Here is a 25,131-nt window from a genome sequence, read left to right on the forward strand (position 1 = left end):
CCTGGGACATTCATAAATGCTCTCATTAGATCAAATGCTATCTTAATGGGCAAGGAACAGATCCTGATCTTCCTTCCTGTCTCAACTAAAAGAGTGCTTCAGGGAAGGAAGCAGGGAAAGACCAACGATTCAACCAGCTTTCACAAAGCAGCTTCCCTTCGGGATTCATTTTTTCTAAACTGGTTGATTCTCTTTCTGCATCTGTTTTGAAAATTCTTTTTGCCTGGGCTGCTTACACATGAAAGCACAAGGAACCAGTTTGGAAACTTCTCCAGGCTCCTGAACCCTGTTGTTCAGGGCTTCGGATCAGGCCTTGACACCAGTACCCTTCAGTAGCTCTTCCCTGCTCTGCATAGATAGATAGTTGTTGTCCTAAATTAACAACTTAGTGTATTCAGCTCTGCTGTATGTGTGAATGCACAAGAGAAACTGCTGGAAATAAATAACATTTGATTGGCTTATTGGTTAATTTATTGCTCACAGAATATCTTACTCTATGAGCTGAGTAGCAGTAGCAGTGAACATAGGAATGTGGTTTGGCTGTGAACAGGACCAAATCTCCAATGGTCATGTTCACTTGCATAACAAGAAGCTAGAACTTCCTATGGACATTTAAGCAGATTACAGTCCTCTCACAAATTTTGCATCTTGTCATTTACGTTTCTCAGTGAGGGGAACATGAATCTAAGAAAGAAAAAAATGAATGCTCCCTGGTGAGGAAAGCTGTGTAAAAAAAAACTCTCCAGGTTTTTAAGGAACTAAATGGAGACATCTTACCACACAGCAGACACTGGTCTAGTAACTAACATACAGGACTGAGGAAGTGATGGGTCTTAACCAGGGCACAATGTAAACCCAAGAAGAAAATACTAAGGAATACTCCCCACAGATTAGTGAAAGGCGTTCATCACATTCTTTGAAATATAAGGGGTTGATTGTGAAACTTCTTTTTGAGGACAGATGGCACTAATATACATCTGGAAGCCATACTGTAACTTTCGTCTTTCAGACTATCCTGTATTGCAGACAGAAGTCACTGCTTCGGTTGAAAATGATGCTTTCACCTCCCAAATGAAGTGCTTTATGATTGAATCACAGAAATTGCTCCACTAACTCAACAGTGTCTGTTACACTAAACCCAGACTTACTTGAAAGTGCTTTAAAGCACCATATTCTTCAAGAGCCTGGATGTAATTACAGCTAAGTTCAAAGAGTTGTACAACAGCTGTTGTCCGATTACCTGTTTGGCTCTTTTCCTTGCATCATCCAAAGCTCTTCCCCTTTCAACTAAGCGTTGAACTACTTTTTCCCATCGACTCTGTACACTAATCAGCAGATTCTTAATAAGGACAACATCCTGTTTCTGGCTGAAATATTTCAAATGGGTTCCAGTTTTGTCCAGCTCTATGATCTGATCTCGATGAGAATTCACTTCCGTGGCAAAAACCTTGGAAAAAAGGGAGAAAATTACTCTGAATACTACATTGCTCAAGCACTGGGTAAACACTAAAAAAAACAGTCTGATAAAGAATGATGTAGTGAGAAAGACTATAAAATGCAATTTTAAAACAAATTAAATGTTTCTCCAAGTGCCAGCGTTACAGGGTTCATTTGGACATTGTTAAAGTATCTCCACAGAGTGGGAGAAAAACATTACACATCTGTTTCTTTACATACCTTGTGTTCATCAATTTGAAACAAGACAGTGTCCAAGATAAGACTTGGCCGAGAAGCTGCAGTTAGAGTTTGCTCAGCCTGAGTAAGCCAATTGATGAAATCTTGAAGTGAGTTGTGGAACTCCATTGCTAAATTGAGGGCTTCTTCCAGTTTGGTCTGTAAAGATAGGTCATACTTTAATAGCAGTTGATATTGTGCAGGGGCTTCAGCCAAGTAAACCATTTTAGTTCAGCATTTCGGAGTAAACCATTTTAGTTTAGCATTTTAAAACATATTTCCAACTCAAAGTTTCTGAGTTTTAAAATGACAGCCTACATTTGAGCATATTAAAGGAAATGGATAGAAGAGTAACAGTAAAAGACAGATGAGTAGAAAATACAGCACATAGTATCACGATAAAATTTTCCACATTAGAACATTACATCTTCTACTACTTAATCCTAACGGGACATATGAATTTATCAATTTCAATACAAAACCAGAAAAGTCGCAGAAATCTAAGGTGGCAGTGCAGTTGGAAGAACCTCAAAGAGGTCATCTAATTTATTCTCTTACACTAAACAAAGAACAAATATGCCTAAACCACTTCTTTTTAATAAAGCCCAATTGTCATCTTGGTTGCCTGAAGCAGGACTAACTTTGGGTACAGAATTTTTGTTGATCATGAGACAGCGGTCAGATATCTTCAAACAATCGCACTGCTGGTCTAGCTGACAACTCCAACCTTACAGCTTCCTGCAAGAAGGTGCTCATGTTGGGTATTAGTTAGCTGGACATTCTCACATTATACAGTCACCTTAAGAGACAGCAGCATTCTTACTTAAAAATATAAGTTGTTAGTTAAATATTTGTGCTTTATACATATCAGGGCTGCACAGAGAGTTCCTCTGTTTGTAATTATTGATATTTTTCATTGTTTGACTGAGGTAGAACAAATGGACTATACTTCGTGAAGGAATGAAAGCAAAATGAAATTAGTAAGAAGAAAACGTATGTTGCATATCAGTGAAATCATTGATCTGCGTTAGAACAGAAGGTAGTCACTTGAAGTAAGTGGCAGAAGGCCAAGTGTTTAGGAGTTTTAAGAAAAAAATGGATAAAAGCTAGGAATATTAATGCAACAATTCTGTACTGAGAAGGATATAAACTTGAATGATCAAGTAATTTTATTCACTCTTTCACGTCTATGATTACTGTAATAAAAACCTGAAAAGCCCTTGTCCTACCAAACGAGCATTATCAGTGTCAGTTAACATATTTCTATGGAACAGGCTTGTGCAATTCTCACCCGTCTTCCCCCCCAATTATGGATAGTCAACTTCTTGAATCCCATTTACTTTCTAAACATACCAATGAATTCTGCATAACTGTGTCTACAATTGATTTTAAATCTAAAAGATCAAGCAAGTATGCATGCATAAAAGCACTGAACATTAACATCCTTAAATACATGATTTACACTTCTATTTTTATGTAAAAAACACATACTTTTCTTTCACTGAGCTTTGTTTGTACTGATTCCCATTTTTCTTTTAAGTTATTTATGTCCTGCTCCACATTTGTTTCAGCAGACTCTGGGCATCTTGCAAGCATCTGCTGGCCTTTCTGCATTAGACACTTATATGTCTCTTCTTTGGCTTCAAAGGCAGCACAAAGTTCCTACATAAAGAAAGCACAAAAAAAATAAGTCAGGTAGAAATTCAATACTCTTTAACAAATGCTAGTATAATATTTATTCCTCCCCCAACATTTAGCAGGTATGATTAAGACTAATGAAGGAAACATATGTAATTAATAAAAAGCCAAACAAGCAAAGAAAGGGCCCAATTCTTCAGGAAATGAGAACTTGTATTGTCTGTCAGATGTTTTCTCTGAGATCCAAAGCTTGGCAAAGAAAGTACTATGCATTTATTGCTCAAGATTTGCTACAATTTGGTTGGTTTCAAGTCCATCTGTAGCTGAAACACAAAAAGTGTCAGCGTTACACAGCGCGCTGGAAGCCCAGACCTATCCTATGCACCTTCAAAAGTGGGTGGGACAACTTGGGAGTGCGGCTTTATTGTACACTCTCTCTTTTGTTTTGTCTGTATCTTCCTTTACTCACCAGGCAAGAGCACTGAAGACATTTTACACATACAGAGAAAGCTGGAAGAATAACTGTAAGAACTGTTTTACCTGCTAACTATTCTACTAATTATTTTCTTTTAACCATGTTAAAGATGAGGTGGCAAGAGCTCCCATGCATCCCTCTGACTCAAAAGGGCACGTTCAGTATTTGTAACAGACCATCCAAGATGTACCAACGAAGTTGCTGCAAACTCTCAAACAAGGAATGTCTTCCAGGAGATGAGCACTTAAGTGGTTTGCAAATAGGAGGAAAAGAACTTTTTCCTCCAATTCCCAGGACGAGAGCCCAAACCCAACATTTTCTTTGGGATAAGAGATACTGTTGTACAAGGTTGTACCTGATCCCAGAGGAGAGCAAAGCAGGAAGCAGGTTCAACCACGAGCTAAGATTTTAACAGGACAGAAAGCTTCCCTGCTTTCTTTCTGAGGACTACGAAAAGTGGTGTCTCCTAGACTGCCTCCTCTGACGCTCCCAACCTCCCCACAATATTTCTGGTTTCCATAACTCCCCAGAGTGTCTTATTTTACTGCAGCACAAGAAGCCCTGAGCAGTAAACATAGGGAACACAGCACAGGCGAGACACACACAGCAGGAGTGTCCCCAAACACTGGGGCTGGGCTCAGTCTAAGACAGGGGCTCATCACAGTGGTTAATTCTGCAGTAATCACACACTTAAGACGGCAGGAGCAATTAAAGTTATTTTAAAGGAGGAACTGAGAAAGATGATTGTTTTAAGAAAAGGAGAGGAATGTTCTGAGCAGCACTGGCATAGTCAAAGAGGCCTCTTCTTAAGCCCCTTCCCTGCTGGTGTCCTGTAATGTCTCTTCATATCTTTTGTTTTCCTGGAGCTGCCTTAGCTGGAAACGCTGCCCAATCTCAACTCCATTTGTGAACTGATTATGGTTGAGGGCTCTTTTATTCATATCTGTAGAAACAGACCTTGCACTCAAGAAAATGGGTCGTAACATTATTTCCAATGAGAAACAAATCAAAATATAGTGCAAAACTTTCTTATCCAGTTTCACATCACAAATTAACATGGTTTGTATCACTTAGGGGCAAGTTTGAATTTGGAACTTATGATAAATAGTACTCAACATGACAAGTGGCCTCAACATTTCAGAGAATTTACACATATCTGCAGAGACTCTGAGGTTTAACTAAACTGAAATCAACTCCTATTTTTTAAGGGTAACATTAAAGGCTAACCAGTCAATGCCTGCAGTTGTATGATGGCCCACAGCGTAGTAACAATCTGTTAAAACGTACACATACAGTTAGGAAATGATTGTACATATAGAGTACATATTACTGGTGACATATTCACATTTGTTCCAACTATAATACTACATTCAGTTTAAAGATTCTTTAACTAATCAATCTAGGAAAAATGTTTTGGGTTTGATCTGACTTTAAGTCCAGGTTGAAAAATGGAAAAAGCTCCACTCACTCCCATGGAATTTTGATTATTCCCTCCTCTCACAGGAAATAAAAAAAAAAAAAAAAGGCATTGTGTCCCCCCCTTTTTTTTCTTTCTTTTTTTCTAAGACAAGAAGAAAAGGATTGGGGGGTTCAAAACTGCAAGTTTATTTCTACATTTTGTCCTAGTTTCCTGTCATAACTGATTTTAAAGCTGTAAATTATTTTCTGTCTCAAAAATAGTTACTGGTAAATTTTGGAGGAAAAAAAAGAAGAAAAAAGAAGTGCCCCCCATTGGTGGACAATGACCTTTAGCATCATTTCAAAATAAAACCTGATTTTTTTAAAGCTCTGACAACACAGTGTTCTGATGGAAAATGTGTCAGGCATATTCAAGTTCAAGGGCAGTTCAGTAAATATCACATTTATATCTGAGCCAGGAGGACAAGAGTTCAGATCACTGGGTTTGGGGTTATATCCTGGCTTAACAGCACAGCCTGATTTTGTATAAATGGAGCACTATGAACCACCTTCCTTTGAGGTAAGAGATCAAGTTTAAGTGTCTTTTTTTTTTTTTTTTTGAGCTCTATGGTGCTACAGGGTGGAGAAATCCATTGAACATTTCTTAAAAAGAAAGGAAGGGAAGGAAGGGAATAATTCAGGTATCCTGATCAGCTTGCCACTTCCAATTAAAGCAGAGTCTCTATATGAGCCAGTAGTCCTTATTACATCTGTGCTAATGATGATTTTAATGTCAGCTTTGGTTAGATAAAGAATAAAGGATCGAGTCTCTTAATTCAAGGTCCAATTAATGTGGACCACTTTTAGATTCATCTTCAGATCTTAGAAAAAGCATAAATGTAGTTATGGGAACAGAAGGGAAAAGAATAGGAATCACTGAAAAAATCTGTAAATACTTTCTGTTTGTCTTTATGACAACAAGGATGCAAAAGTTCTTTTATTTCTGTCTCAACACTATCAATGGTTCAGTTTTGGGCATCTCCCAAATGACTACTTTTCCTACATTGAAAATAACAGTGTTGTTTTGAAGGCTATTAAAATTTTTTAAGATACTGTACAGACATTGTGATATATAGAACATGCTCTATATTTACCATAAACACTCTTGAAAGATAGTTAGCCCTGAAATGCAATTTGCAAAGCATTCTAATACTGATACTTACCATATGGGTATTAAGCTGCTCTCTTGCTGTTTCTGGTAAGCCTCCAACAGGTTTTGATGCCAACAGCTGACGTTCAGTGTCTGTCAGCCATTGCTGCATATCTTCAACTTCACCATGGAAACCTTGGGCCTAAATTATACCATAGAGCTTACTTAAATGTTCTCCATTCTAATACTAGCTCAGATGCAGAAGTATACTGGCAACAGATTTAATCAGATATTTACAATAATCAAAGGAAATTAAAGGAAAAAAACAACCCAAAATTTAAACTAGCTCAATCCAATCTAAATGATAAAAACAAAACCAAAACCCATGGAAATCTTGAAAGCATGCTAAATGAGCAACTATGAGATCAATGTTTTCCCTGAATAATACACCCATACAGAAATTTCACCCTTTTAAAGTATGTAGGCCAAAAGCTGGAGTTTTCATTCAGCACTGTAAAAGACAGTGGCCAGCTGTGGAAGATACAGCTGGATTCAAACTTTCTCCATATTCAGGAGTGTCTGCGTTATGGTTTTGATTTAGGCCAACTTATAATACATGTATCTATGTATTTCACGTAAAAAGACACTTTTTCTTAGTTATCTCTTTATTTGATCATTTCCTGTTCACCTGGATCAAGGCACTGTCCAGCTGCTGTTTCCTTTGTTCTGTTTTTTCCAACACGTTTTGCCAGCGCTGATTCAGAAGTTCCAACTTGCTCCGTAAATTACTTGCTTCTTCAACAGCACTTGATTCAATCAGGTCACTTCCTGCTTTCTTAACTGCTTCCACCGTAGACTGATGAGCCAAAACATCATTTTGTAGCACCTACAATTGCAACACAGTATGTATGATTTGCCATGTTGATATGTTCTTGAATGAAGGTAACTACAGTGACTGAGCTAGTCCTAATCCAGTGACAAGGCAAGTTTAACATCAGCACAGGTATTAGCAATTAAAGCTAATAACTAAGGTATCTTCAATCAAAAGCAGTAAGAGACCATTCTGCCAAAATGCTGCATTTTATTTTTATATCTTGGAATAAATAATATATTCCTTCTGAATACATTATTTCTTTCTGAAATTATGAAAAGTTTCTGGTACCACTAGTAAAAACTTATTTCTTCACCTTCCTTAATTTACTACATAATTTTCTTTAATAGGATTTTTCTTTGTTATTGAGGATAAAGTGTGAAAACAGTGTTATATATAGCAGTGCCAATTGCTTGTGGAACAGTAGTCTAAGAAGAGAAGAGAGAGAGGAATAAGAATACTATGTGCCCGCTGTGGCAAACAACAACCTGACTGCCACAACATCTTTTCATACATTTCAGGTTTACAACTCATTTCACGTTGTATCAGGCTACCAGGACACTTCAGCTGTGCTAAAAGCCGGGGGATGACTGTAATACTAACACCACAAGACCTCCTCCATCTGGTTGAAAACCTGTTATCACCAACCATAGTAAAATCATAAAATGAAAAAAGTACATTTGGGAAACAGATGCTGTTTTCAGAAATATAAAAAAAAAAAAACAAACAACAAAGCAACAAACAAACAAAAAAGAAGATAATGCTTTAAAATACCAGAAATAAAGAACAGAAAAAGACAATATGCAAAATACTTGGCAAGGGAATGGTAAACCCCATCTAAGAAATTCAAGTTTATGACTGCTGTCTTCCATAGGGTCTGGTTCAAAATCACCTCCCTCAAAATGCTAGCACATGGAAAAAATATAAGCTAAATACAAAGGAACTTTCAAATAAACTATACAGAGCATTTGACAAAATAGCAAGTCACAAGTAGCCCTTGTATACAAAACGTGCATCACATTTGCTTTAATGCCTTTAAGCTAAGCACTGGAAGGTATCCGTTATTTTATTTTGCTAACAGAGCGAAAAAAAAAGGATATTCAAAGAAGCAGATGCATCTTATCCCTAGGTCTATTCTTTCCAAAGTTATTCAAGAGATGGATGTTTTTCCAGGCTACCACAGGATGCACTACTGTGTGAACTTTCTAACCTATAAACTCTGTTTTACGAAAAGGAAGCAGATTCATTCATATGTTTGCTGAACTCCCTCAGCACTGAAGGTAAGTGAAGTCATAAGTAATGTCTGGATGCTTCTTCAGAGTAAAATACTTCCGTTTGTTAAGACTATAAAAGGTTTGTGAAGCGGAAGCTGGATTTGTAATTTTTTTTTTTTTAAGGGCCTGTTTCTAACAGTAGTCACACAGGATATGTAGATATTTTATTCTGCTCAAGTTCCAACTGACCACACAAAAGGCTTCAGAAGCTGCACAGCTGCATTACCACAGTGAAAACACCTTAATTATCTGTGTACTGTCAATTTCAATCAATTCTCTCTAAATCCAAAATGGACTCTGAACACTTTTCAAATAATATGCAGGCCAAAAATTAAATGGCAGATTTAAAGGGAAGGAGAGGATTTATGAGGTGAGTTTGAAGTCTTCAGGCCTAGAAAGAACATATCATCATGAATAGCATCGAACCACACAAAGAGGTAGGAAGACCTCTTGCTCATTGGAGATATTCTTCAAAATAAAGGCACAACGGAAGCATTCTTTCATGGGCTCCAAAGTCACAATGATCAGTAAAAATACTTAAAAAAAAAAACCCAACCCTACATTGTATGTAATAAAGAAAAAGATGGGGGCATGGTTACCCCTAAAGTTTGCTGAGATTTTCAGAGAAGCATTCTTCGTGTTAGTTGGACCCAAGTGGGACACAATTCTGCAGAATTCAAACCAACAAATCACTATTTTCTGAGAAGGAAGAAACAAGAATAAAAGATCTGTAATGGTCACATGCATTTTGTGAGACCTGGCTTAAACAGAACTAATCAAGTGGTTTATTGCTTCAGGGAGTGTAGCAGGTTCAGTAACTTTTGAGTTCCCGGGGTCAAATTAAGATGAGTAAGAGTGGAGACTAGAGTGAGCTGCTCTTTTTGGCTAAAACCTATGCCACTTGCATGGCATATGCAAGGAAGGAAGGAATACAGAGGAGTAAGAGTAAAGATATTAGTTACTCCAAGTCTGCATTTCAGCTATAATCTGCATCTTGAAAATCTCTAGAGAATTATTTATCAAGTGCTAAGTTTTACTACAAGTCTCGTCGCTAAGATAAACATCAAAAGAACATATGAGTTAATATTCACTATAATCACATACATGATGTTTGGCAAGTTCAATTTCAATAGCCTTGGGGTCTCCACCCACAGGTTTCTGTTCATTCAGCAAGTCTTCTGTATGCGTCAGCCACGTCAGTAACTCATCCAGGGCATGCTGGAACTGCCCCAAGGCTAACAAGGCACCTTCCAGCTTGTGCTATAGTAAAAATAAACAATAAAATGGTTTCACAATGCTATTGAATTGGCTTATATTACCATTAGTCACCATAATCCAGAGCAGAGTCCATGCATATGATATCATAAAACCCAGGGAGAAACAGTTATCCAACACAAGCAACTGCCTTATAGTTGGAGCCGAGTTGGCAATTCCCCTGTAAAGCCTTACATGCCAGGCTTAAATTCCTAACCTTCCAAGACCCCACTTAACCAGAGCAGAGTTAAGTTTGGAGGTTCTCTCATCAGAGATACGGCAGTAGTTTTTTATGACTTAAAACATAATTTCAATATAAGTGCATTTTGGTGCACGATCTTTTTAAAACATTTTCTTTGTCATGAAATTATTCAATTTAGAAAAACAATACACTTCAAAGCACTGCATCTTTAAATCTCTCTTTCACTTCGATAATTTAAGGAAAGAGCACCGAAACAGTTTAAGCTGTGGTGCTTTTTTTTTTAAAGCGCTCAGTTCAGCAGTTAATATTACTTTTGCACATATAAACATGTTTTCAACTGCTATTTAAGATGTCATCAAATAATCAAAATGAAATAACAATGATTTGACGTGGCCCTGCTGACAGAAGAAGTGACAAAAAATACTGCTAAAGGCTTGAAAACCATAAAAGCAACTAAATAAATTGTAAAATTAAAATTATATTATATATAGTTCTGTAATTTCCAAACCAAAAGGAATAAATGTATAAATTGATACAAACGTTATACATAATAAAAAGCTTTTCTCAAAAACTTAAGTCATGAAAAAGCCCCCACTTTCAAGTTTATTTACCTGTCTATTTACGATTTTTTCTTCTAGGCTGTCCCACATTAGTTTGAGCTCTGAGAGAGGGTCTTGAACAGTGTGCTTGTCACTTTCCTCTGTTACCTTCTTCAGCAGTAGTTCTGCCTGATGGTTCAGTCTTTCCATTTCTATCTGCTGCTGATAAGCTTCTGTCTTAAATTGCTATAGAAAAAGAATACACATAAACCTATCACAAGTAATGACCTTCTTGGATATAGCATAGTACAGCAGCATTAATAATACTAATACATCACTGTCAACTTTCACAAATTTGGGGGGTGTCTTCCAGGGTCAAAATGCTTGCGAGACACTGACAATCCAGAGAGTCCCAGCCAACTGAAAATATGCAACAATGTCTTAATATTCTAGCAGATATTGCTAACTGTGGCCAGAGGATGATAAAGATGCCCAATAGGAAAGTATTCTCCAATGATCTCCCTGGTCTGTAAAAGGGCAGAATGTATCCCGAGTAACTTCTAGCTCTTGTGGTTGTGATAATATGATCCTTTAAACTTCAAGTAGGATTGTTTTTCAAAGGATCTGAAAGCAAATTTTCTTCAGTAGAACACCCTCTCTTGTATACACAACTTGGACAGCAGTCTGAATACAACTCGCATATGTGTGTTCTGAACTATGTAAGATTATAGTTCATTTGAAGTTACATCATAAAATAGATTAAACAACCTGCCCACAGACAAAAAAAGTACAAGCGAGCAACAAAACCAAGGACATTCCCTGATCATTATACATCCCTGTTTTTTATATATAGCACAACAGCCTACTGATGTCAGGAGCATACTCAGTCTCAGATCCATATAGACAGGTTTCTATGTTAGCCTGAAAGTTTGATTTTCAGCTTGCTAATGTACTGGGAATGTTGTGATCTGTGTGAGCATTTAGATAAAGCTTGTAATGGCAGAAGTGAAGCTTTGGAGGCATTCTCTCAGAGCTTCAAGGAAGCTGTTTATGGTAGAAACCAGAAAATTTAAAAAGTCATGGGAAAAGAACCCTGTACATAATAACCTTACAGCCTTTGAAAGAGAAGGAATGCTCTTACAAGTACTTCTCGGCTATCAGAACATATTCATAAAATAAAATGTAGTCCCACCAAAATTTGGAAGAGACTTTAAAATGAAGCACATTTTAAAATGAAAAGTTTGCAATGAAATGTTATCTGAAATTTTCATACAGACTCTTTTTTACTAGACATTTAAAACGAAAACTGCTTTTGAGTCTTGAAAGATACAGAAAAATACTAAACAGAGAAAAATGCAGACAGTCGAAAATATAAATGAAATAACTTCCTAGTTCATACCTTAAGTTCCTCGGTTTGCTGCTTCACTGTCTCCAGATCTGTTCCAACTGGGGACATAGATGCCAACTTGCTGCCAGCAATGTCTACCCAGTCAAATATTGCCTGAAAATCACAGGATGAAACTGAAGCGTGGGCAGAGAAATAGTGTTGTATTTCAAAGTTGTATTAAGTAAAATATCGTATTTTTTTTGTTGTCCAGAGAACAATATTGCTATGCTCTTTGAAAGAAAACAGCTTTCTTCAGCCGAACCTAGGTTTCTTTGCAATACAAGGGATCAAATCTTAACTGAAGTATTCCATGTAATGGTTACGAGGACGTACATGCTGTAAGACTGAACTTCTATTAGCAGTAATATTCTGCCCCTGTTATTCATGCTGACTAGTACTCTACTTCTTGAGTAAAATCAGCAATTTTAATGAATACCCTGAAAGGTAAACACAGGACTAACTCTGTTCTGCAGTCCTTTGGAGCAAAGATGGAAGGTGGTAGCTGAATGATACCACACTTTAAATGATGATTACAAACAAACTTCTTTTGAAGGATGTTATCTGTGTAAGGAACATGGAACACAACCCATTCAGTACATATTAGACAGTGATGGGCAATAACTGAGCTTGACTGCATCTCTGTAGGATAATGCAGTTATAACTTTAAAAAACAAATGAAGTCTTCCCAGTTCTGAGGCTTTGTGGGTACTTCTTTTGCTCCTGATATAATGCAGAACAACCTCAAGAATACTCCACTTAAAGATTAAGAACACCTGTGTCAATCTGGGTAATTATACAGGGGAAAAAATACCTCTGCCAGGCCTTTTTCCTCCTGCCTGTTATCTGTGATTCATTAAGGAGAAAGGCTTAGGACAGCTTGTCAGAGCTGCCCACTGATACACACCTCCTTGAGAAAAGGAGAACTACCCCCCCAACACGCTCAACAGGATGAAGCAGCTGCAGCTAACAGTCTCCCCACAATACTTTTCATATTGTCTATTGAAATGAGCATAAGAAGGCATTTAAATACAGTTCTTTTACTAAGTACCAAGCTTGTAGGATGTACAGTGTACAGCCACAGGAAATACAAAGCACTCAAACCAATGGCAATGTTCCTAATGTAACCCTATAAGTCAACCTCTGCAAAGGATGAAAAAAAGAGAACTTGGAGTTCATACATAGTGAAGGTGCTCTGGAAAACAAGCCTGTTGCATTATTATTAAGGAGTGTTGCTTGATCTGCACTGACCACACAAGCAGCTGCCCTCAGTGTCATGTGAAACTCTGTTTTTAAAGATTTAACGAACCAAGACAGACAGTAATTCCACTGAGCGAAACCACAGTTTTGCAAAATCTGACCATCAAATCTTTTCAAATGTTTCATTCTTCTAGCCATTCACTGACAAAAGATATAAGGCCTGCCACTCAGCCAAAATGTGCAAAGAATATGCAAAAAAAAAAAACCCAAAAACACAGCACATAGACAGAAAAGATATCTTTAAAGAGCAGCTGGAAAATTTACCTACAGAATTTAAAAATGTATCATCTTCTTAAGTATTGTGACTGGATAAATTATAGTAACATTATGTTAATATCTTTTGCCTAAAATATTCACACAATATTTGACTTATAAAAAGTTGGAATAAAATTGAAGTTCTTTCACTGTCCTCCACTCAAAGAAAACAGCATCAAGTGAGTATATGGACCTGTATTCTGTTCCTTTCAGATCACGTAAACATGTCACAACTTCAACTTGCCTATCACGTAAAGTAATGACTCTCACAAGAAAACGTGAGCAGGATTACTGTGAATGTGTGTGGTATCAAAAACCCTCTGCTCTTACCAATAAACAAGGGGACATTAATTTCAAATCTAAACATAGTGCAATATATGAACAACTACATGAACTACCCAAATAGATTTATTCTTTAATGCAAAAAAAACCCACAACCCAACCAAACCTGAGAAAAAATATCTGCCTACTGAAGAAAATAGTCGCTATAATCAGAGTGATACATGTCACCTTCCCAACGACAAGACCTTTTTTACTACAGCCACATTAAATCCTATTGACTCAAGACCGGGTTAGGTGTATCACACCATCTTACCTGTAGTCCATCTTGGTATTGAACAGCCGCCTGCATAGCTTCAACAAGCTTATCTACCCGTTCTTTCCATGTTTTGTTTAAGGCATCCCAGGCAGAATTCAGCTGCAAGTAAGTGCAATTTACTCCAATGGACAAAAGAATTTTACTGCTGTATAATGTGCATTCACTATTTATTCACTGATCAATAACACCAATAAACTAAGCATGAATAGTTCTTATTCATTCCATATTAACACTCTTGTTCTCCCTATCACCTGCGTAGTTACTTTCCTTCAGAATACACTCGAGGTTCTGGATTAAAAAAGCTGTAAACTTCAATAACGATTACTGAATATTTTTATTAACATAGGGATTATAGTTAATATGGGAAATACTAGTATTAAATCATTTGGTGTTCCATCATTATAAAAAAGGTAGCTTAAAAGAAACATACATTGTTGAACAACTGAGACATTAAAAATACTCTGTAGCCATCCAAACAGGATTGTCTCAGTTAAGATGTCTCACCTGGCATAAACCAGATCTATCTGAAATTTTTTCTAGCATTACTGTTGCAAAAAGTAGCCGTCTGTTGTATTAATCAGTATTAAAAAAAAAAAACAACCAAAAAACCCTTTCTGTCTTTTACAAAACTTTTAACCCATAAATGAATAAAATAAAATTGTCTGTACATTCTTATCTAATCTGAGTCAAGATTCGCTTACCTGAAAAGCAAACCTTACTTTAACACAAAGCCTTCAGGGATATCTTACTTTTGCCACAAAATTTTTATTTTCAAAACTTCTTGGGGTCAGGGAGGATATACCAGTTTCAGCTGAACAAGCATCTAACATAACAGATTTAAGCATCTGCATTTCCCATACCTCATCTATACTCTTGTTGACAATAGGTTTGTCAGGCTCTCCACAAGCAGCTCTAAGCTCAGAGCCAAGGCTCACAACTGTTTCTAGTTCCTCTTGTAGTCCATCAATTTCTTCTTTAACAGCCTACGAAGAGAAAAAAAAAAAAATCTAGTGCTGCTAACACTAAATTTAATAATCTATGTATAGTTTGTTTCCAAGATAAGACATGGCAGGATTCGACCTTTGCTTTCTTTAAAGTCACCTGGACTTACAATTAGATGCTTAAAATATAAGCATTCCTTTGCAGTGTCAGAGTGAAATCAACTGACATCAGTCTGAATTCTAACAATGGCTTATGATGTCATTTTGCATGAGATGGAAAAAAATAAACAGGAAGTTTCCAATTAGATTTCTTTAATCAGAGTGCTTTCTTTTTTCAGAGGTTATCATTCAACCTTCAAATCTTTAGCTATCAGCATAAATAATTACAGGCTTAGAGCACAATACATAGAGCATGATACATCTGTACACCTTTCATTTAGATGTTACGTATTACTCAGGGAATCTAAAGTATGTGTAACGTTTAAAAGTCTCACTGACATGCTTATTATATACATGTTTATAAGCAGATATGTAAATGTAATGACAGGCACATGTTGCATGCTCATTGCAATTATGCACTGATACATGTTATTTACCACAGACTCTTGAGATATCATTATAGTAAATTTCTATACAATTATCCCTCTTCATCTCTAAAAAAATATTCTCCTTTGGTACTTCATAGTAATTTTGTGTTTTCTCTGCATACTGTAAATAAAATACTTTCAACTGACCTCAGCAGCTTCTTGTTGTTGCTTGACTACAGATGGGTCAACTCCAGGTCCCTCCAGTTCTCGAATGAAGTCCTGAGTATCTTTAATAGTAGCTACAAGAGCCATATGATCACACCAAAACTTTTCAGCTAGTTCCATTACATCCAACAGTTTGGCCTCCCTTTCCTCAGTCAAGGTCTGGATGTCTTCCCAAACGAGGACCATTTGGTCTAGTTTATCTTGAACAGCTAAACAACAAAGGAACTAGATTACTACCTTGGCAAACAATTCTTGGCCATAAATCTCTCTACAGTTCTACAGCAGAAACATATGTGTACGTTTTAAAATTTAGACTCTAAAATTGTTTCTTTACAGGACTCCTTATAATGTTAAGTGGAAACAACCAACATGGACTTTATAAATAAAACAAAGGTCATACACATGATTAATTATTTTAAATGAATGCTTTGCTTTTATAAATCTTTAGCAGCTTCTCCCGGAGAACACAATACCCTGATTAGCGGTCACCAGAAATGAAGATTTTTATATGCTGTAGCTTGCTGCATTTCCACCACATGAAACTTTCCTCAGTCTTACCTTTAGCAGATATATCCTTATCAGCTCCTTCTGAGCGAGCAATCATTTCTTCCCCTCTCTGTTTAAGTGTCTCATACACCGGCTGAAGCTTTTCCAGATCCATGGACACATTCTTATTTTCACTGATTTGCTCTTTAATCTTCTCAACCTCTGCTGAGATCGAAGGTGGCTGCCTCAGACGTTCAACTATGCGTTTCAGACTCTCAAGAGTTGGATCTATCTTGTCATGAAACTGGCAGGGTGGTAAAGGACAGAAAGAAGTGGCAGGGATTAGAAAAAAAAACAACTGAAAAATGGCGTCTGAAATTCTCCTGGAGAAAGGTACTTTAAAATTAACGTATTTAGTATCTCTATCCAACACATGTATGTGCAACCCTTCGTGATTCTTCCCCTCTTTTAATATCTAAATTACAAAAATAATCTTGCAAAATGGCACTTCCTTTCAGATTTAAGGATTTTAGTATGAAGTCTGGGTTCAGTCTTGAGACACTCCATCTGAAGATCCTATACATATGGCAGAATCTACTTGCATTTAGTCCTGCATAATTCATACAGTAGTTTGTACCTTATTTTGGAGAGCCATGGCTTTCTGATTTCATCATTTTAGAAAGCTATTTACCTTAATATTAAATACATACATTTTCATATCAGGACCAACATACTGGCATATAACCACTGATTAAGAGTTGATAAGTAAGGTCATTCAAAAAGACATTTGTTAGTGCCCAGGTGATACTTGTTAGTGCAGTAAAGGAATGTTACTTTCTGCAACTAAAAGCACACAACAGCATGTATTATTCTCACCCACATTTGACTGAGCCCAGGTAGGTGCCCAGAAACTCAATTACAGCTATGTTAACGTGGTTCATCCTTTGGTATAGGTCCAAAGTTAGCTTTTACTATATGCTTTTGGATCCAGAGAGACTCCTAAAAATATCTCACCACAATGCCCCTGTCAAATTACAGAAATTAGTAAATTGTGAGTGCATTTAATGATCCTCCAGGATCTACAAAAACCAAACCTGACTACACTTGGGAAAGGTGCTAGAGAGAGCACAGCAAAACAAGATTACCTTATGCGAACAAATAGCTACATCCTTTCTATTCATTCAAAGGAATATAGGCAATATAAATGTAATTACTTTTTCCCACCATACAACCCACTTCAAATCAAACTCTGTGACTAATGTTATGGACTCAGTGATTTTGTTAGAAGTGTGAATATCATACAAGCCAGCAAAATGTGTTATGAAAGATAAGTAGCCTTCCCACATTCAAGACTTCTGAAAAGCTGATTGTGGCAACAAAACCTTACAAAAGTGATAAAAACGGAAATTAAATTGGCAATATTCAGGTCTAATTTTAGGACATATGCATTACATTTTTAAATTGTCAGTACGTTCAGTAGGCTTCCTTGTACTCCTACTTCAATGAATGAGACAAGGTGTTTTAGAACTTAAAAGGAACTAAATGCAAGTCATTACAACCTCTTATTCTGGCTCCATAGGTTATGTGCTGCCTTTGATACATAATGCAATTTAATATAATTTAAAACCTGAAGAGTTAAATAATTATTCTTCCAGGACTGTCTAGACAAACATTGACCTAGCCATCATAGTACAGAGCCCTGATAATATATATTTACGTATCTTAATAAAAAAGTAGATTATATAAAATTGCATTCTGGGCGTTACAATGTTTTGCTTTGTCATCTGCATATACATTTACTTATAGAAAATGAACCTTAAAGTATCGCACAAATAATTAAGTATTTTCTCAACATCTGATTATATTCTCGCTGTTACCCAAGAATGCATTTTTATTCTTGTTTTTTGTACTTAGCCAGTACATGTTAATGTCTATCACATACAAAGCAGGGACTCAAATGCTAAGTAAATATCTTGAGTTTCAAATCTGCAGCTCCATGAGTATTAAGATAAAAAACCCCACTGAATCTAAGTCATCAGGCGTCTTTCAGCAGTGTGAATAAGGAAGGTGTTTAGAATGACTTAAAGTATAATATAATGTCTATAACTAGTTCAAAAGCAGGATAATATCTGATGTCACTTTTTTTCCTCAGCTTCTTAAACTCAGTCTGCAGGGGCTAGGAATATGACACTAAATACAATGACCTATGACAAAAATTATTTAGAATGTAGAATTGATGAGAACTTTAAGGTTTATTTCTTTATTTAGTATTTGAGACTTGAGCAAAGTATAGCACTTAATTTTCAGCAAACAGAGAAAAAGGAGAATTTCCTATGAAAAACACAGTATAGAACAAAATATTTTTATTCAGGTTTTTGTATGGGTTCATGTACACAGTTTTACTGAGTTCTTTTCTGAATTTGGGCTTGAGTAAAACAATTTTAGTTTGGGTTTAAATGACAATTAAGTCTATATTTAAAAGTCTCCAGAATGTGACACCTAACAATACCCTATTGAAGTTCATCGGATAGGCTGATGAATCTCAGATGTGCAGCTTTTATGGACTTGACCTGAGTTTTATGGTTATGATGACATTTTGTGACGTCTAATTTTGCTCACAATACTGTCACATAACAGTTCAAGCACAGGTTACATTAAGTTCTTGTGGGTCTGCAATGAAGACCAAATGCTATTACCAATGCCAAACTACCCTCTAGTTCCATTGGTAACGAGCTGTAACCAAAGCTGTCAAGTTCAAGATGTAACTATATTCAAGTTAACTGATCAACAGTGACATCCGCATACAAAGGGAGCATCAGCTAGTAACAGACCAGCAAGAGAGAGAGGAATAAAGTGAAAATAAAATCCCACATTTTTAAACCTATTTTTCCTTTTTTTACTTCAAAATTAAGAAGCAATAACATTTTTCAACTGCAGTAGTCTTAATACTGACCAATACATAAAATTATAACGCCTCGAGAAATAGAAAAATCAATGCCATAAGCAGTGATATAAACATTCACAGGCCATTAGGTTGAAAAATACAGATAAAACAGAAGTTTAGTCTTGAGATATATATATATATGTCTTCTTGATAAGAAGACAATGTCTACATATCTTTCCATTTGAATGAATCCAATTATACTTTAAACTTAAATTGATACCTGGGTACACTGAGAAATGGCTTCATCCAGTGCCAGTGCTCGCTTTTTGACATCTTCCTTAATTTTACTGTACAGGGTGTCAGCTGCCACATATTTCTCTTGGATAGAAAAACCTTCTCCTGGGCTCAGCTCCAGCAACTGAGGCCCAGTTTTGTTCATCTTATCTATATGAGGCTTGTGCTCAGCGATCAGCTCACGCAGTTGCTATAACAAACGAAACAACTTATCAGTTTCTTATGCTTGCACCACCACATTACAGCTGTCCACACTTCTAACACATCCAGCTGGCAAGAAATTCCAAACAAATACCCTTCATCCTAATGTAAAGCACAAATAAAATCAAATAAAAGTTAGTGACTGCTCTGCCAGTGGTGGCTCCCATTCCAACAGAGAGCTATCCAGACATGAAACATCACAATTAGAGACACTGGAAAGGTCTGTGCGATACTCTTGCAGGACATATGATTACAGGTAAAATATAAGATGCTAACTATGCATATGATGCTGGCAACAGACACTCCCCATCACATATAGTACCTATAATGACAGAAATGGCAACAATATTCTAGACATGTACATAACACCACTACATATATACTTTTCATGTTGATATTTGTCACTTGCCGCAAAGCCTTCCATTGAAGATCACAGAAAGAGGTACTGGCACTGCAAGAATATTAATTCAAATTATCCTTGCCTTAAGAAGAGGGAACTAGCACAAGGAAGAGTCAAAGAAATCAGTGAAAAGGACAAAAGGACAAGGAAGAGTGATTAGTAGAGACCTATCAACCTAGTTTAGCAGTCTCCTCTCTGGCCACAAGACCCCTCTGTCTTCACAATAGTTCTGTTACTTAACTGACACAAAGTTTAACAAGTAATTAATAAGTAAATTAAATTTGATCTCAGCTGTCTACTCCCTTTCATCATCTACTCCCTAAGTAAGTCAAAACTGTGCAGAAGACTGTGCAGAGGCTTGTGGAAGTGAAAGGTCACAAGGTGTCTTCCAACTTGCCTAAAGATTTTGGTTTTATTTACTTGCACCCATAGATCTGACAAAAGGGATTTTTTTTTTGTGGAAGTAGCCCAATCGTTCCCTCCAGTTTTATTTGTTTTTTCAGCTCATCCCTCCCTTTCCAGAAAAATCCCACTGTCTTGTGAGGCACTGTCCCTGCCGGTGCTGTGAACCCCACGCATTTCTACCCTATGGCCCCTGTGCAGGACCATGAGAGGCACATGCTCTGTTCCTCTCAGCTCAGAGTTTGTTTAAATTAATGAAGACACAGAAAAGGGCCTATATCAGTCTCAGTGTAAATAAATCCTCTTCTCATCAACTAAGGTCCTTCCCTTAAAAAGAAATCTTGATACTGGCTGGCTTCCTTGCTCCTCCCCAGAAGAGGAGAAGCTGAGAAAACCGAAAAGACAGTGACCCTGAATCTCTACAGCCCCTAGATGACAAAACAGCAATGAAAATACAAAAGCCCCTGAGTCAAGCTACTTACTGAGAATGTAACTCTTCTTACAACAAGAAAAATAACATTGATTAACAGAGAAGAGGAAAAGGTGAAACTAAGAACAGTCTGAAAGTTTTTAGAAAATAATTTTTTGCGTTTTATTTTTGTGCAAATAGATGATTTGAGACAAGGCCACAAGAGTGCACATTTCTGGGTCCAAACCTTATGCTAGTACTCTCCCCACAGCTCAATTCAAACCAAATTGACTGCATGCTACTCACATAGAATCAACTCTATGAATTCCATGACTTGGAACAAAGACAGTCATCACTAAATACATCCGAACAGAAAAGTAAGTTAATATAGAAAATGGTTTCCAATTCACATTCGGAACCTTTTTTTTTCCTTAATAGAACAATAAATGATTTGATCTTCTCCATAATCTACCATTGGGTAAACAATTCCAGTAAACAAGTATTCCAGATCAGATTACGTGTTAAAATTGCCTGGCATTAATCTTCTACTTAACAAACAAATCTCAGCTAATGGCATAGCCCAGGGAAAATGCAAAAATAGAAGCTCATCTAAAGGGCCTCTCATGCAAGCAGAATGATTAAAGTAGATGGGGAACAATCCTGTAAGTGAAGCAAGCATGATTTGGTTGGTGACTAATCAAGATAGTTTGTAAAGCTCATGTTATACAGCTAGTCTTAATAGAGCATGTTTGTTCATTGTGGACATAATAGGAAGACAAATGGGTGAACCCAGTGTTTACCAGTACATAAGAGTGGCATATCTTCATTAACTGGTCTCAGAGTAAACAAGACTTTGAAGCCAGGGTTCATCCTATCTAACTTGAGTCACTTAATTGAGTCAGCTAAAATTAAAAAACCTAGTTACTCTACGCTGAGCAGGGAGAGACAGGTATGTCCAGTAGCTATATGGGCTTTGCATGTGCCAAAACATACAGGCTTTTAACCTTGGTGGGATACATCTGACTCCATACGATACCAGTAGCCATACATAAAAAGTACTAATTTTTATTCCAGCTGATTATTCCTCCATGTAAGACAGCCCATACGGTGGCCAGCCTACAACACTGTGCCTTTATTTTGTGATGTTATGGTAAACAATTATTTCTTTTAATTATTACATAACAAACATACTTCACATGAAAAAAGATTATGAGATCAGCTGGAACCCAAGCAATCAATTCTTGGCCCTCTAACTGTCCATGTTCCTGGCTCAGCTAAGTTTAGTTCCAATGACAGCAACAAAATAAAAGCTAATTTTTTTACGTGTACAAGATCAATGCCTGTGCATATTTGTATATAGACTGTACACAAAGGCAGCGTTTCACTTTCAGCACGCCAGGAGCAAGTACTCCAGTTCTTTAGATAACCATGTTTTACCTTCTTTTATTCCTTGCTACAACATCCCATGTCTGTTCTTTCTGCTTATGGGTTTGGTTTCTTCTAATACTGACATTAATGTGTACTTTTAAATTTACTTCTTAACCATTAACTTTTCGTGCTCAGTCCTCTCACTACAATGGTGGGGTTTTTTTTCCCCTTTAGCCCGCTTTTATGCTTATACATTGTTGCCTTCCCCAGAGAATCTTGTTTGCATGCAGTTTAGAAAACAGCAGAGGCATGATTGAAAATGTATTTATTTTGTATTAGTATTTTAAATAATTCTTTTTTCAACAGAAGTATAACTGTCTGATTTTCAGTGTTTAACAGAGTACTCCACAGTTCTAGGCAGAATACTACTTGGATTTCGACACTTTGTTTTGCAAAATTGGCAAAATGCTTACCCTATGCTCTTCTTGTTGTTGCTTTAAAGTTTCATATTCAAGGGCTGGCGCAGGAAGCTGAGAGATGATCATTTCTGTTTCAGTTAACCACGGCCAAAGCTCTTCATAAGTCTCCCAGAACTGGTTAACCAGGGACTGAGCTCGTTCCAGCTGGAGGTTTCTCTCAGAGTTCATTTGACAGACTGCATCATATTTCTGTAAGAGGCTTTTCATTTTTTTCTGTAAAAAAAATATTAACAAAAAATATCAATGTATGTTTTTCCACATGTCTATTACCTAACAATTTTAATTATATATATAATAATCTATTTCTAAACAATCTTTGATAATTATAGCACTAAACCACAGTGACCCAATTTTTAGTTTTGATAAAGTTTCTACAGTATCAGTGTTTAAGGTGGACAGAATCAATATTGCAGGAGATCGAAATTTGGCAGAGTACTTTCAAAGTAATTAGAACATATTTAATGATATTGATATTTACAAATAACACTTTATTCACAGAGCTTCCAGTCAAGCTGCAAATGATTTGACTGCAGATCTTAGCCCCACTTCCTTACTGAAGAGGTTTATCTTCAATGATACTTGGCAGAAACTAAGTCTTCCACAGCATTTCTGAATCAAAGCACCACAAACAATACATGAAAATCTGTTGGTTTTTCGTTTTTTGGGGTTTTTTTTATAAAATCTGCCAAAAGAACAGGGTATACTGTTGTGCTTGTAGCTCACAAACTTGCAACAGAAACCACAAAACATTATTTTCAAGGTTAGCATATGTTAATTAATGAGGATGTGTTACCATTAATAAAATGACAGAACTACAAGTTTTAAACATTACAAATCTACAGTATTTGGGCACGTGATAATAAAAGAAAGTATCAACTAGCTATACATTTTTCCCATGGAAGACTGCCCATGTTATCATTTTTATGAAATATTATATGTGACAATGCACATAAACGCTAGCCTTGGAAAAACTAGACATAAAAGCAAGCCGTTGAATGTGAAGTAAAGAATCTTTTTTGGCAGAACAAGCTATCCTTTCATTTGTTATGTCTTGCATGTAAATTAAGTATAGAGATGCTATCCAAAGGACAAAACATAGCCTAACACACAGATGTACAGTATTTTTGAAAAATACAAATATTTAACAGACTCACATAAAACTGATCTCCCTTTCATGGACAGAACATCTCATCTATTTTAAATTAACTTAAGAGAAAATCAAATTTATTCAGAGATCCTGCAGCAGAGCATAATTAGTGAAGTATTGTTCAAGAAGGGTGATCATTGGAAGGACTAAATTTCCACAACATATTCAGCCTCACCATAATTCAGAAAAAAAAACCCCAACCAACAACCCAACCCCACAACTAATCCATTCTTAAACGCCAACACAAAAAGTCTGTCTGCACATATATATACAGCCCAAATATCAGGCTGTGTGTGTGTGTAATAGACAAAAGCACAAGAATGCCTTTCATGGGCTGTGTTAGTCAACAGGATGGAATAATCTTGGCAAGTAAGGTCTACACTGAAATCAGCAAAAACAAAAGTAAAGATTCACGCTGAGGTGCACAGCCATTGAATCTGGCACAGAAATACACATGCCCAGAGCGTCACTGACCCAAGAGAACTGGTGAAGATAAAAAGACAGATTCCACACACACCACCCCGGATGACTAATACCTATTTGCTCGATTGTCCATTGGCTAAAACACTATTTACCATGGATGAAGATGATAAATGGGGCTCCAAATTAGTGTCAGGGAATGAAGCAAGTACACAGCATTTGTTCTTTGAACATCCTGAAGGAAGGAGAGTGATACACAACAGTGTTTCTTCTAATATTACAACGCTCAGACTAGAAGTGGATGTAATTAATGCTTTTTCATTAGTATTTTAAAAAGGACACTATAGGAATCCTTCTACTTACATATTGTCTGCATATCTACCGCTGTAGCTGTAATTTAAGGAACTTTACCTTCATGGTCTGTTTCTCTTCCTCGGTGCATGTGCTCATAATCTTATCCCCAGACTTAACAAGTTCATCTATAGTATCTTTGTGCCTCAAAATCTCCATGGTAAAAGCCTTGAAACACAATACAAATTGGTCAGAAAAAAAAAAAAAGACTACACAGAGCAAAAACTATTTTTGAAGTGCATCATGATGGACTGAAAATTAAATCATGCCAGTACATTTTCGAGATGGAGAGTGTGCCGGCCAATAATTAACATGACAGTTGAAAATGCATTTCTTTTACCTTTTGAACTTGTAGCTGAGCCATGGTCTGGTCTTGCTCAAGCCTAATATCACCCAGAGACATCAGTTTCTTTTCTGTTTCTGCAATCCAGGCAAATTCAGCATCAGCTGCTTGATCAAACTAAATGCGGGAGACATGAATTAGTTCAGTGGTTCTGTAGGCATGAAATTAGAATGACCATTTCAAAAATTTTAAAGAAGATTAAAAAGAATACTTTTGAATTGTTAGAAAGATAGCGGCTCACTTTCCATATGAGGGTTTTATATAAATGAAATACAAAGCCCA

At 36.6% G+C, this 25,131-nt stretch overlaps 1 protein-coding gene across 2 annotated transcripts in view; it reads right to left on the reverse strand.

Annotated features, from left to right (window-relative positions):
- DST (dystonin) overlaps positions 1–25,131 on the reverse strand; it is a 310,119-nt gene that overhangs the window by 32,386 nt on the left and 252,602 nt on the right. For both annotated transcript variants that reach the window (XM_009879834.1, XM_009879835.1), the window contains 16 exons: positions 24,847–24,966; positions 24,567–24,674; positions 22,583–22,801; positions 19,316–19,519; positions 16,224–16,455; positions 15,648–15,874; positions 14,833–14,955; positions 13,970–14,071; positions 11,875–11,976; positions 10,548–10,721; positions 9,585–9,740; positions 7,024–7,221; positions 6,409–6,537; positions 3,166–3,336; positions 1,678–1,833; positions 1,241–1,447 (listed from right to left, as the gene is read on the reverse strand). In XM_009879834.1, the coding sequence (XP_009878136.1) occupies positions 1,241–1,447; positions 1,678–1,833; positions 3,166–3,336; positions 6,409–6,537; positions 7,024–7,221; positions 9,585–9,740; positions 10,548–10,721; positions 11,875–11,976; positions 13,970–14,071; positions 14,833–14,955; positions 15,648–15,874; positions 16,224–16,455; positions 19,316–19,519; positions 22,583–22,801; positions 24,567–24,674; positions 24,847–24,966 (2,628 nt within the window). The remainder of the gene's footprint in view (positions 1–1,240; positions 1,448–1,677; positions 1,834–3,165; positions 3,337–6,408; positions 6,538–7,023; positions 7,222–9,584; positions 9,741–10,547; positions 10,722–11,874; positions 11,977–13,969; positions 14,072–14,832; positions 14,956–15,647; positions 15,875–16,223; positions 16,456–19,315; positions 19,520–22,582; positions 22,802–24,566; positions 24,675–24,846; positions 24,967–25,131) is intronic.

Source organism: Charadrius vociferus, unplaced genomic scaffold, assembly GCF_000708025.1.
Source record: "Charadrius vociferus isolate BGI_N301 unplaced genomic scaffold, ASM70802v2 scaffold342, whole genome shotgun sequence".
Classification (NCBI taxonomy): Eukaryota; Metazoa; Chordata; class Aves; order Charadriiformes; family Charadriidae; genus Charadrius; species Charadrius vociferus.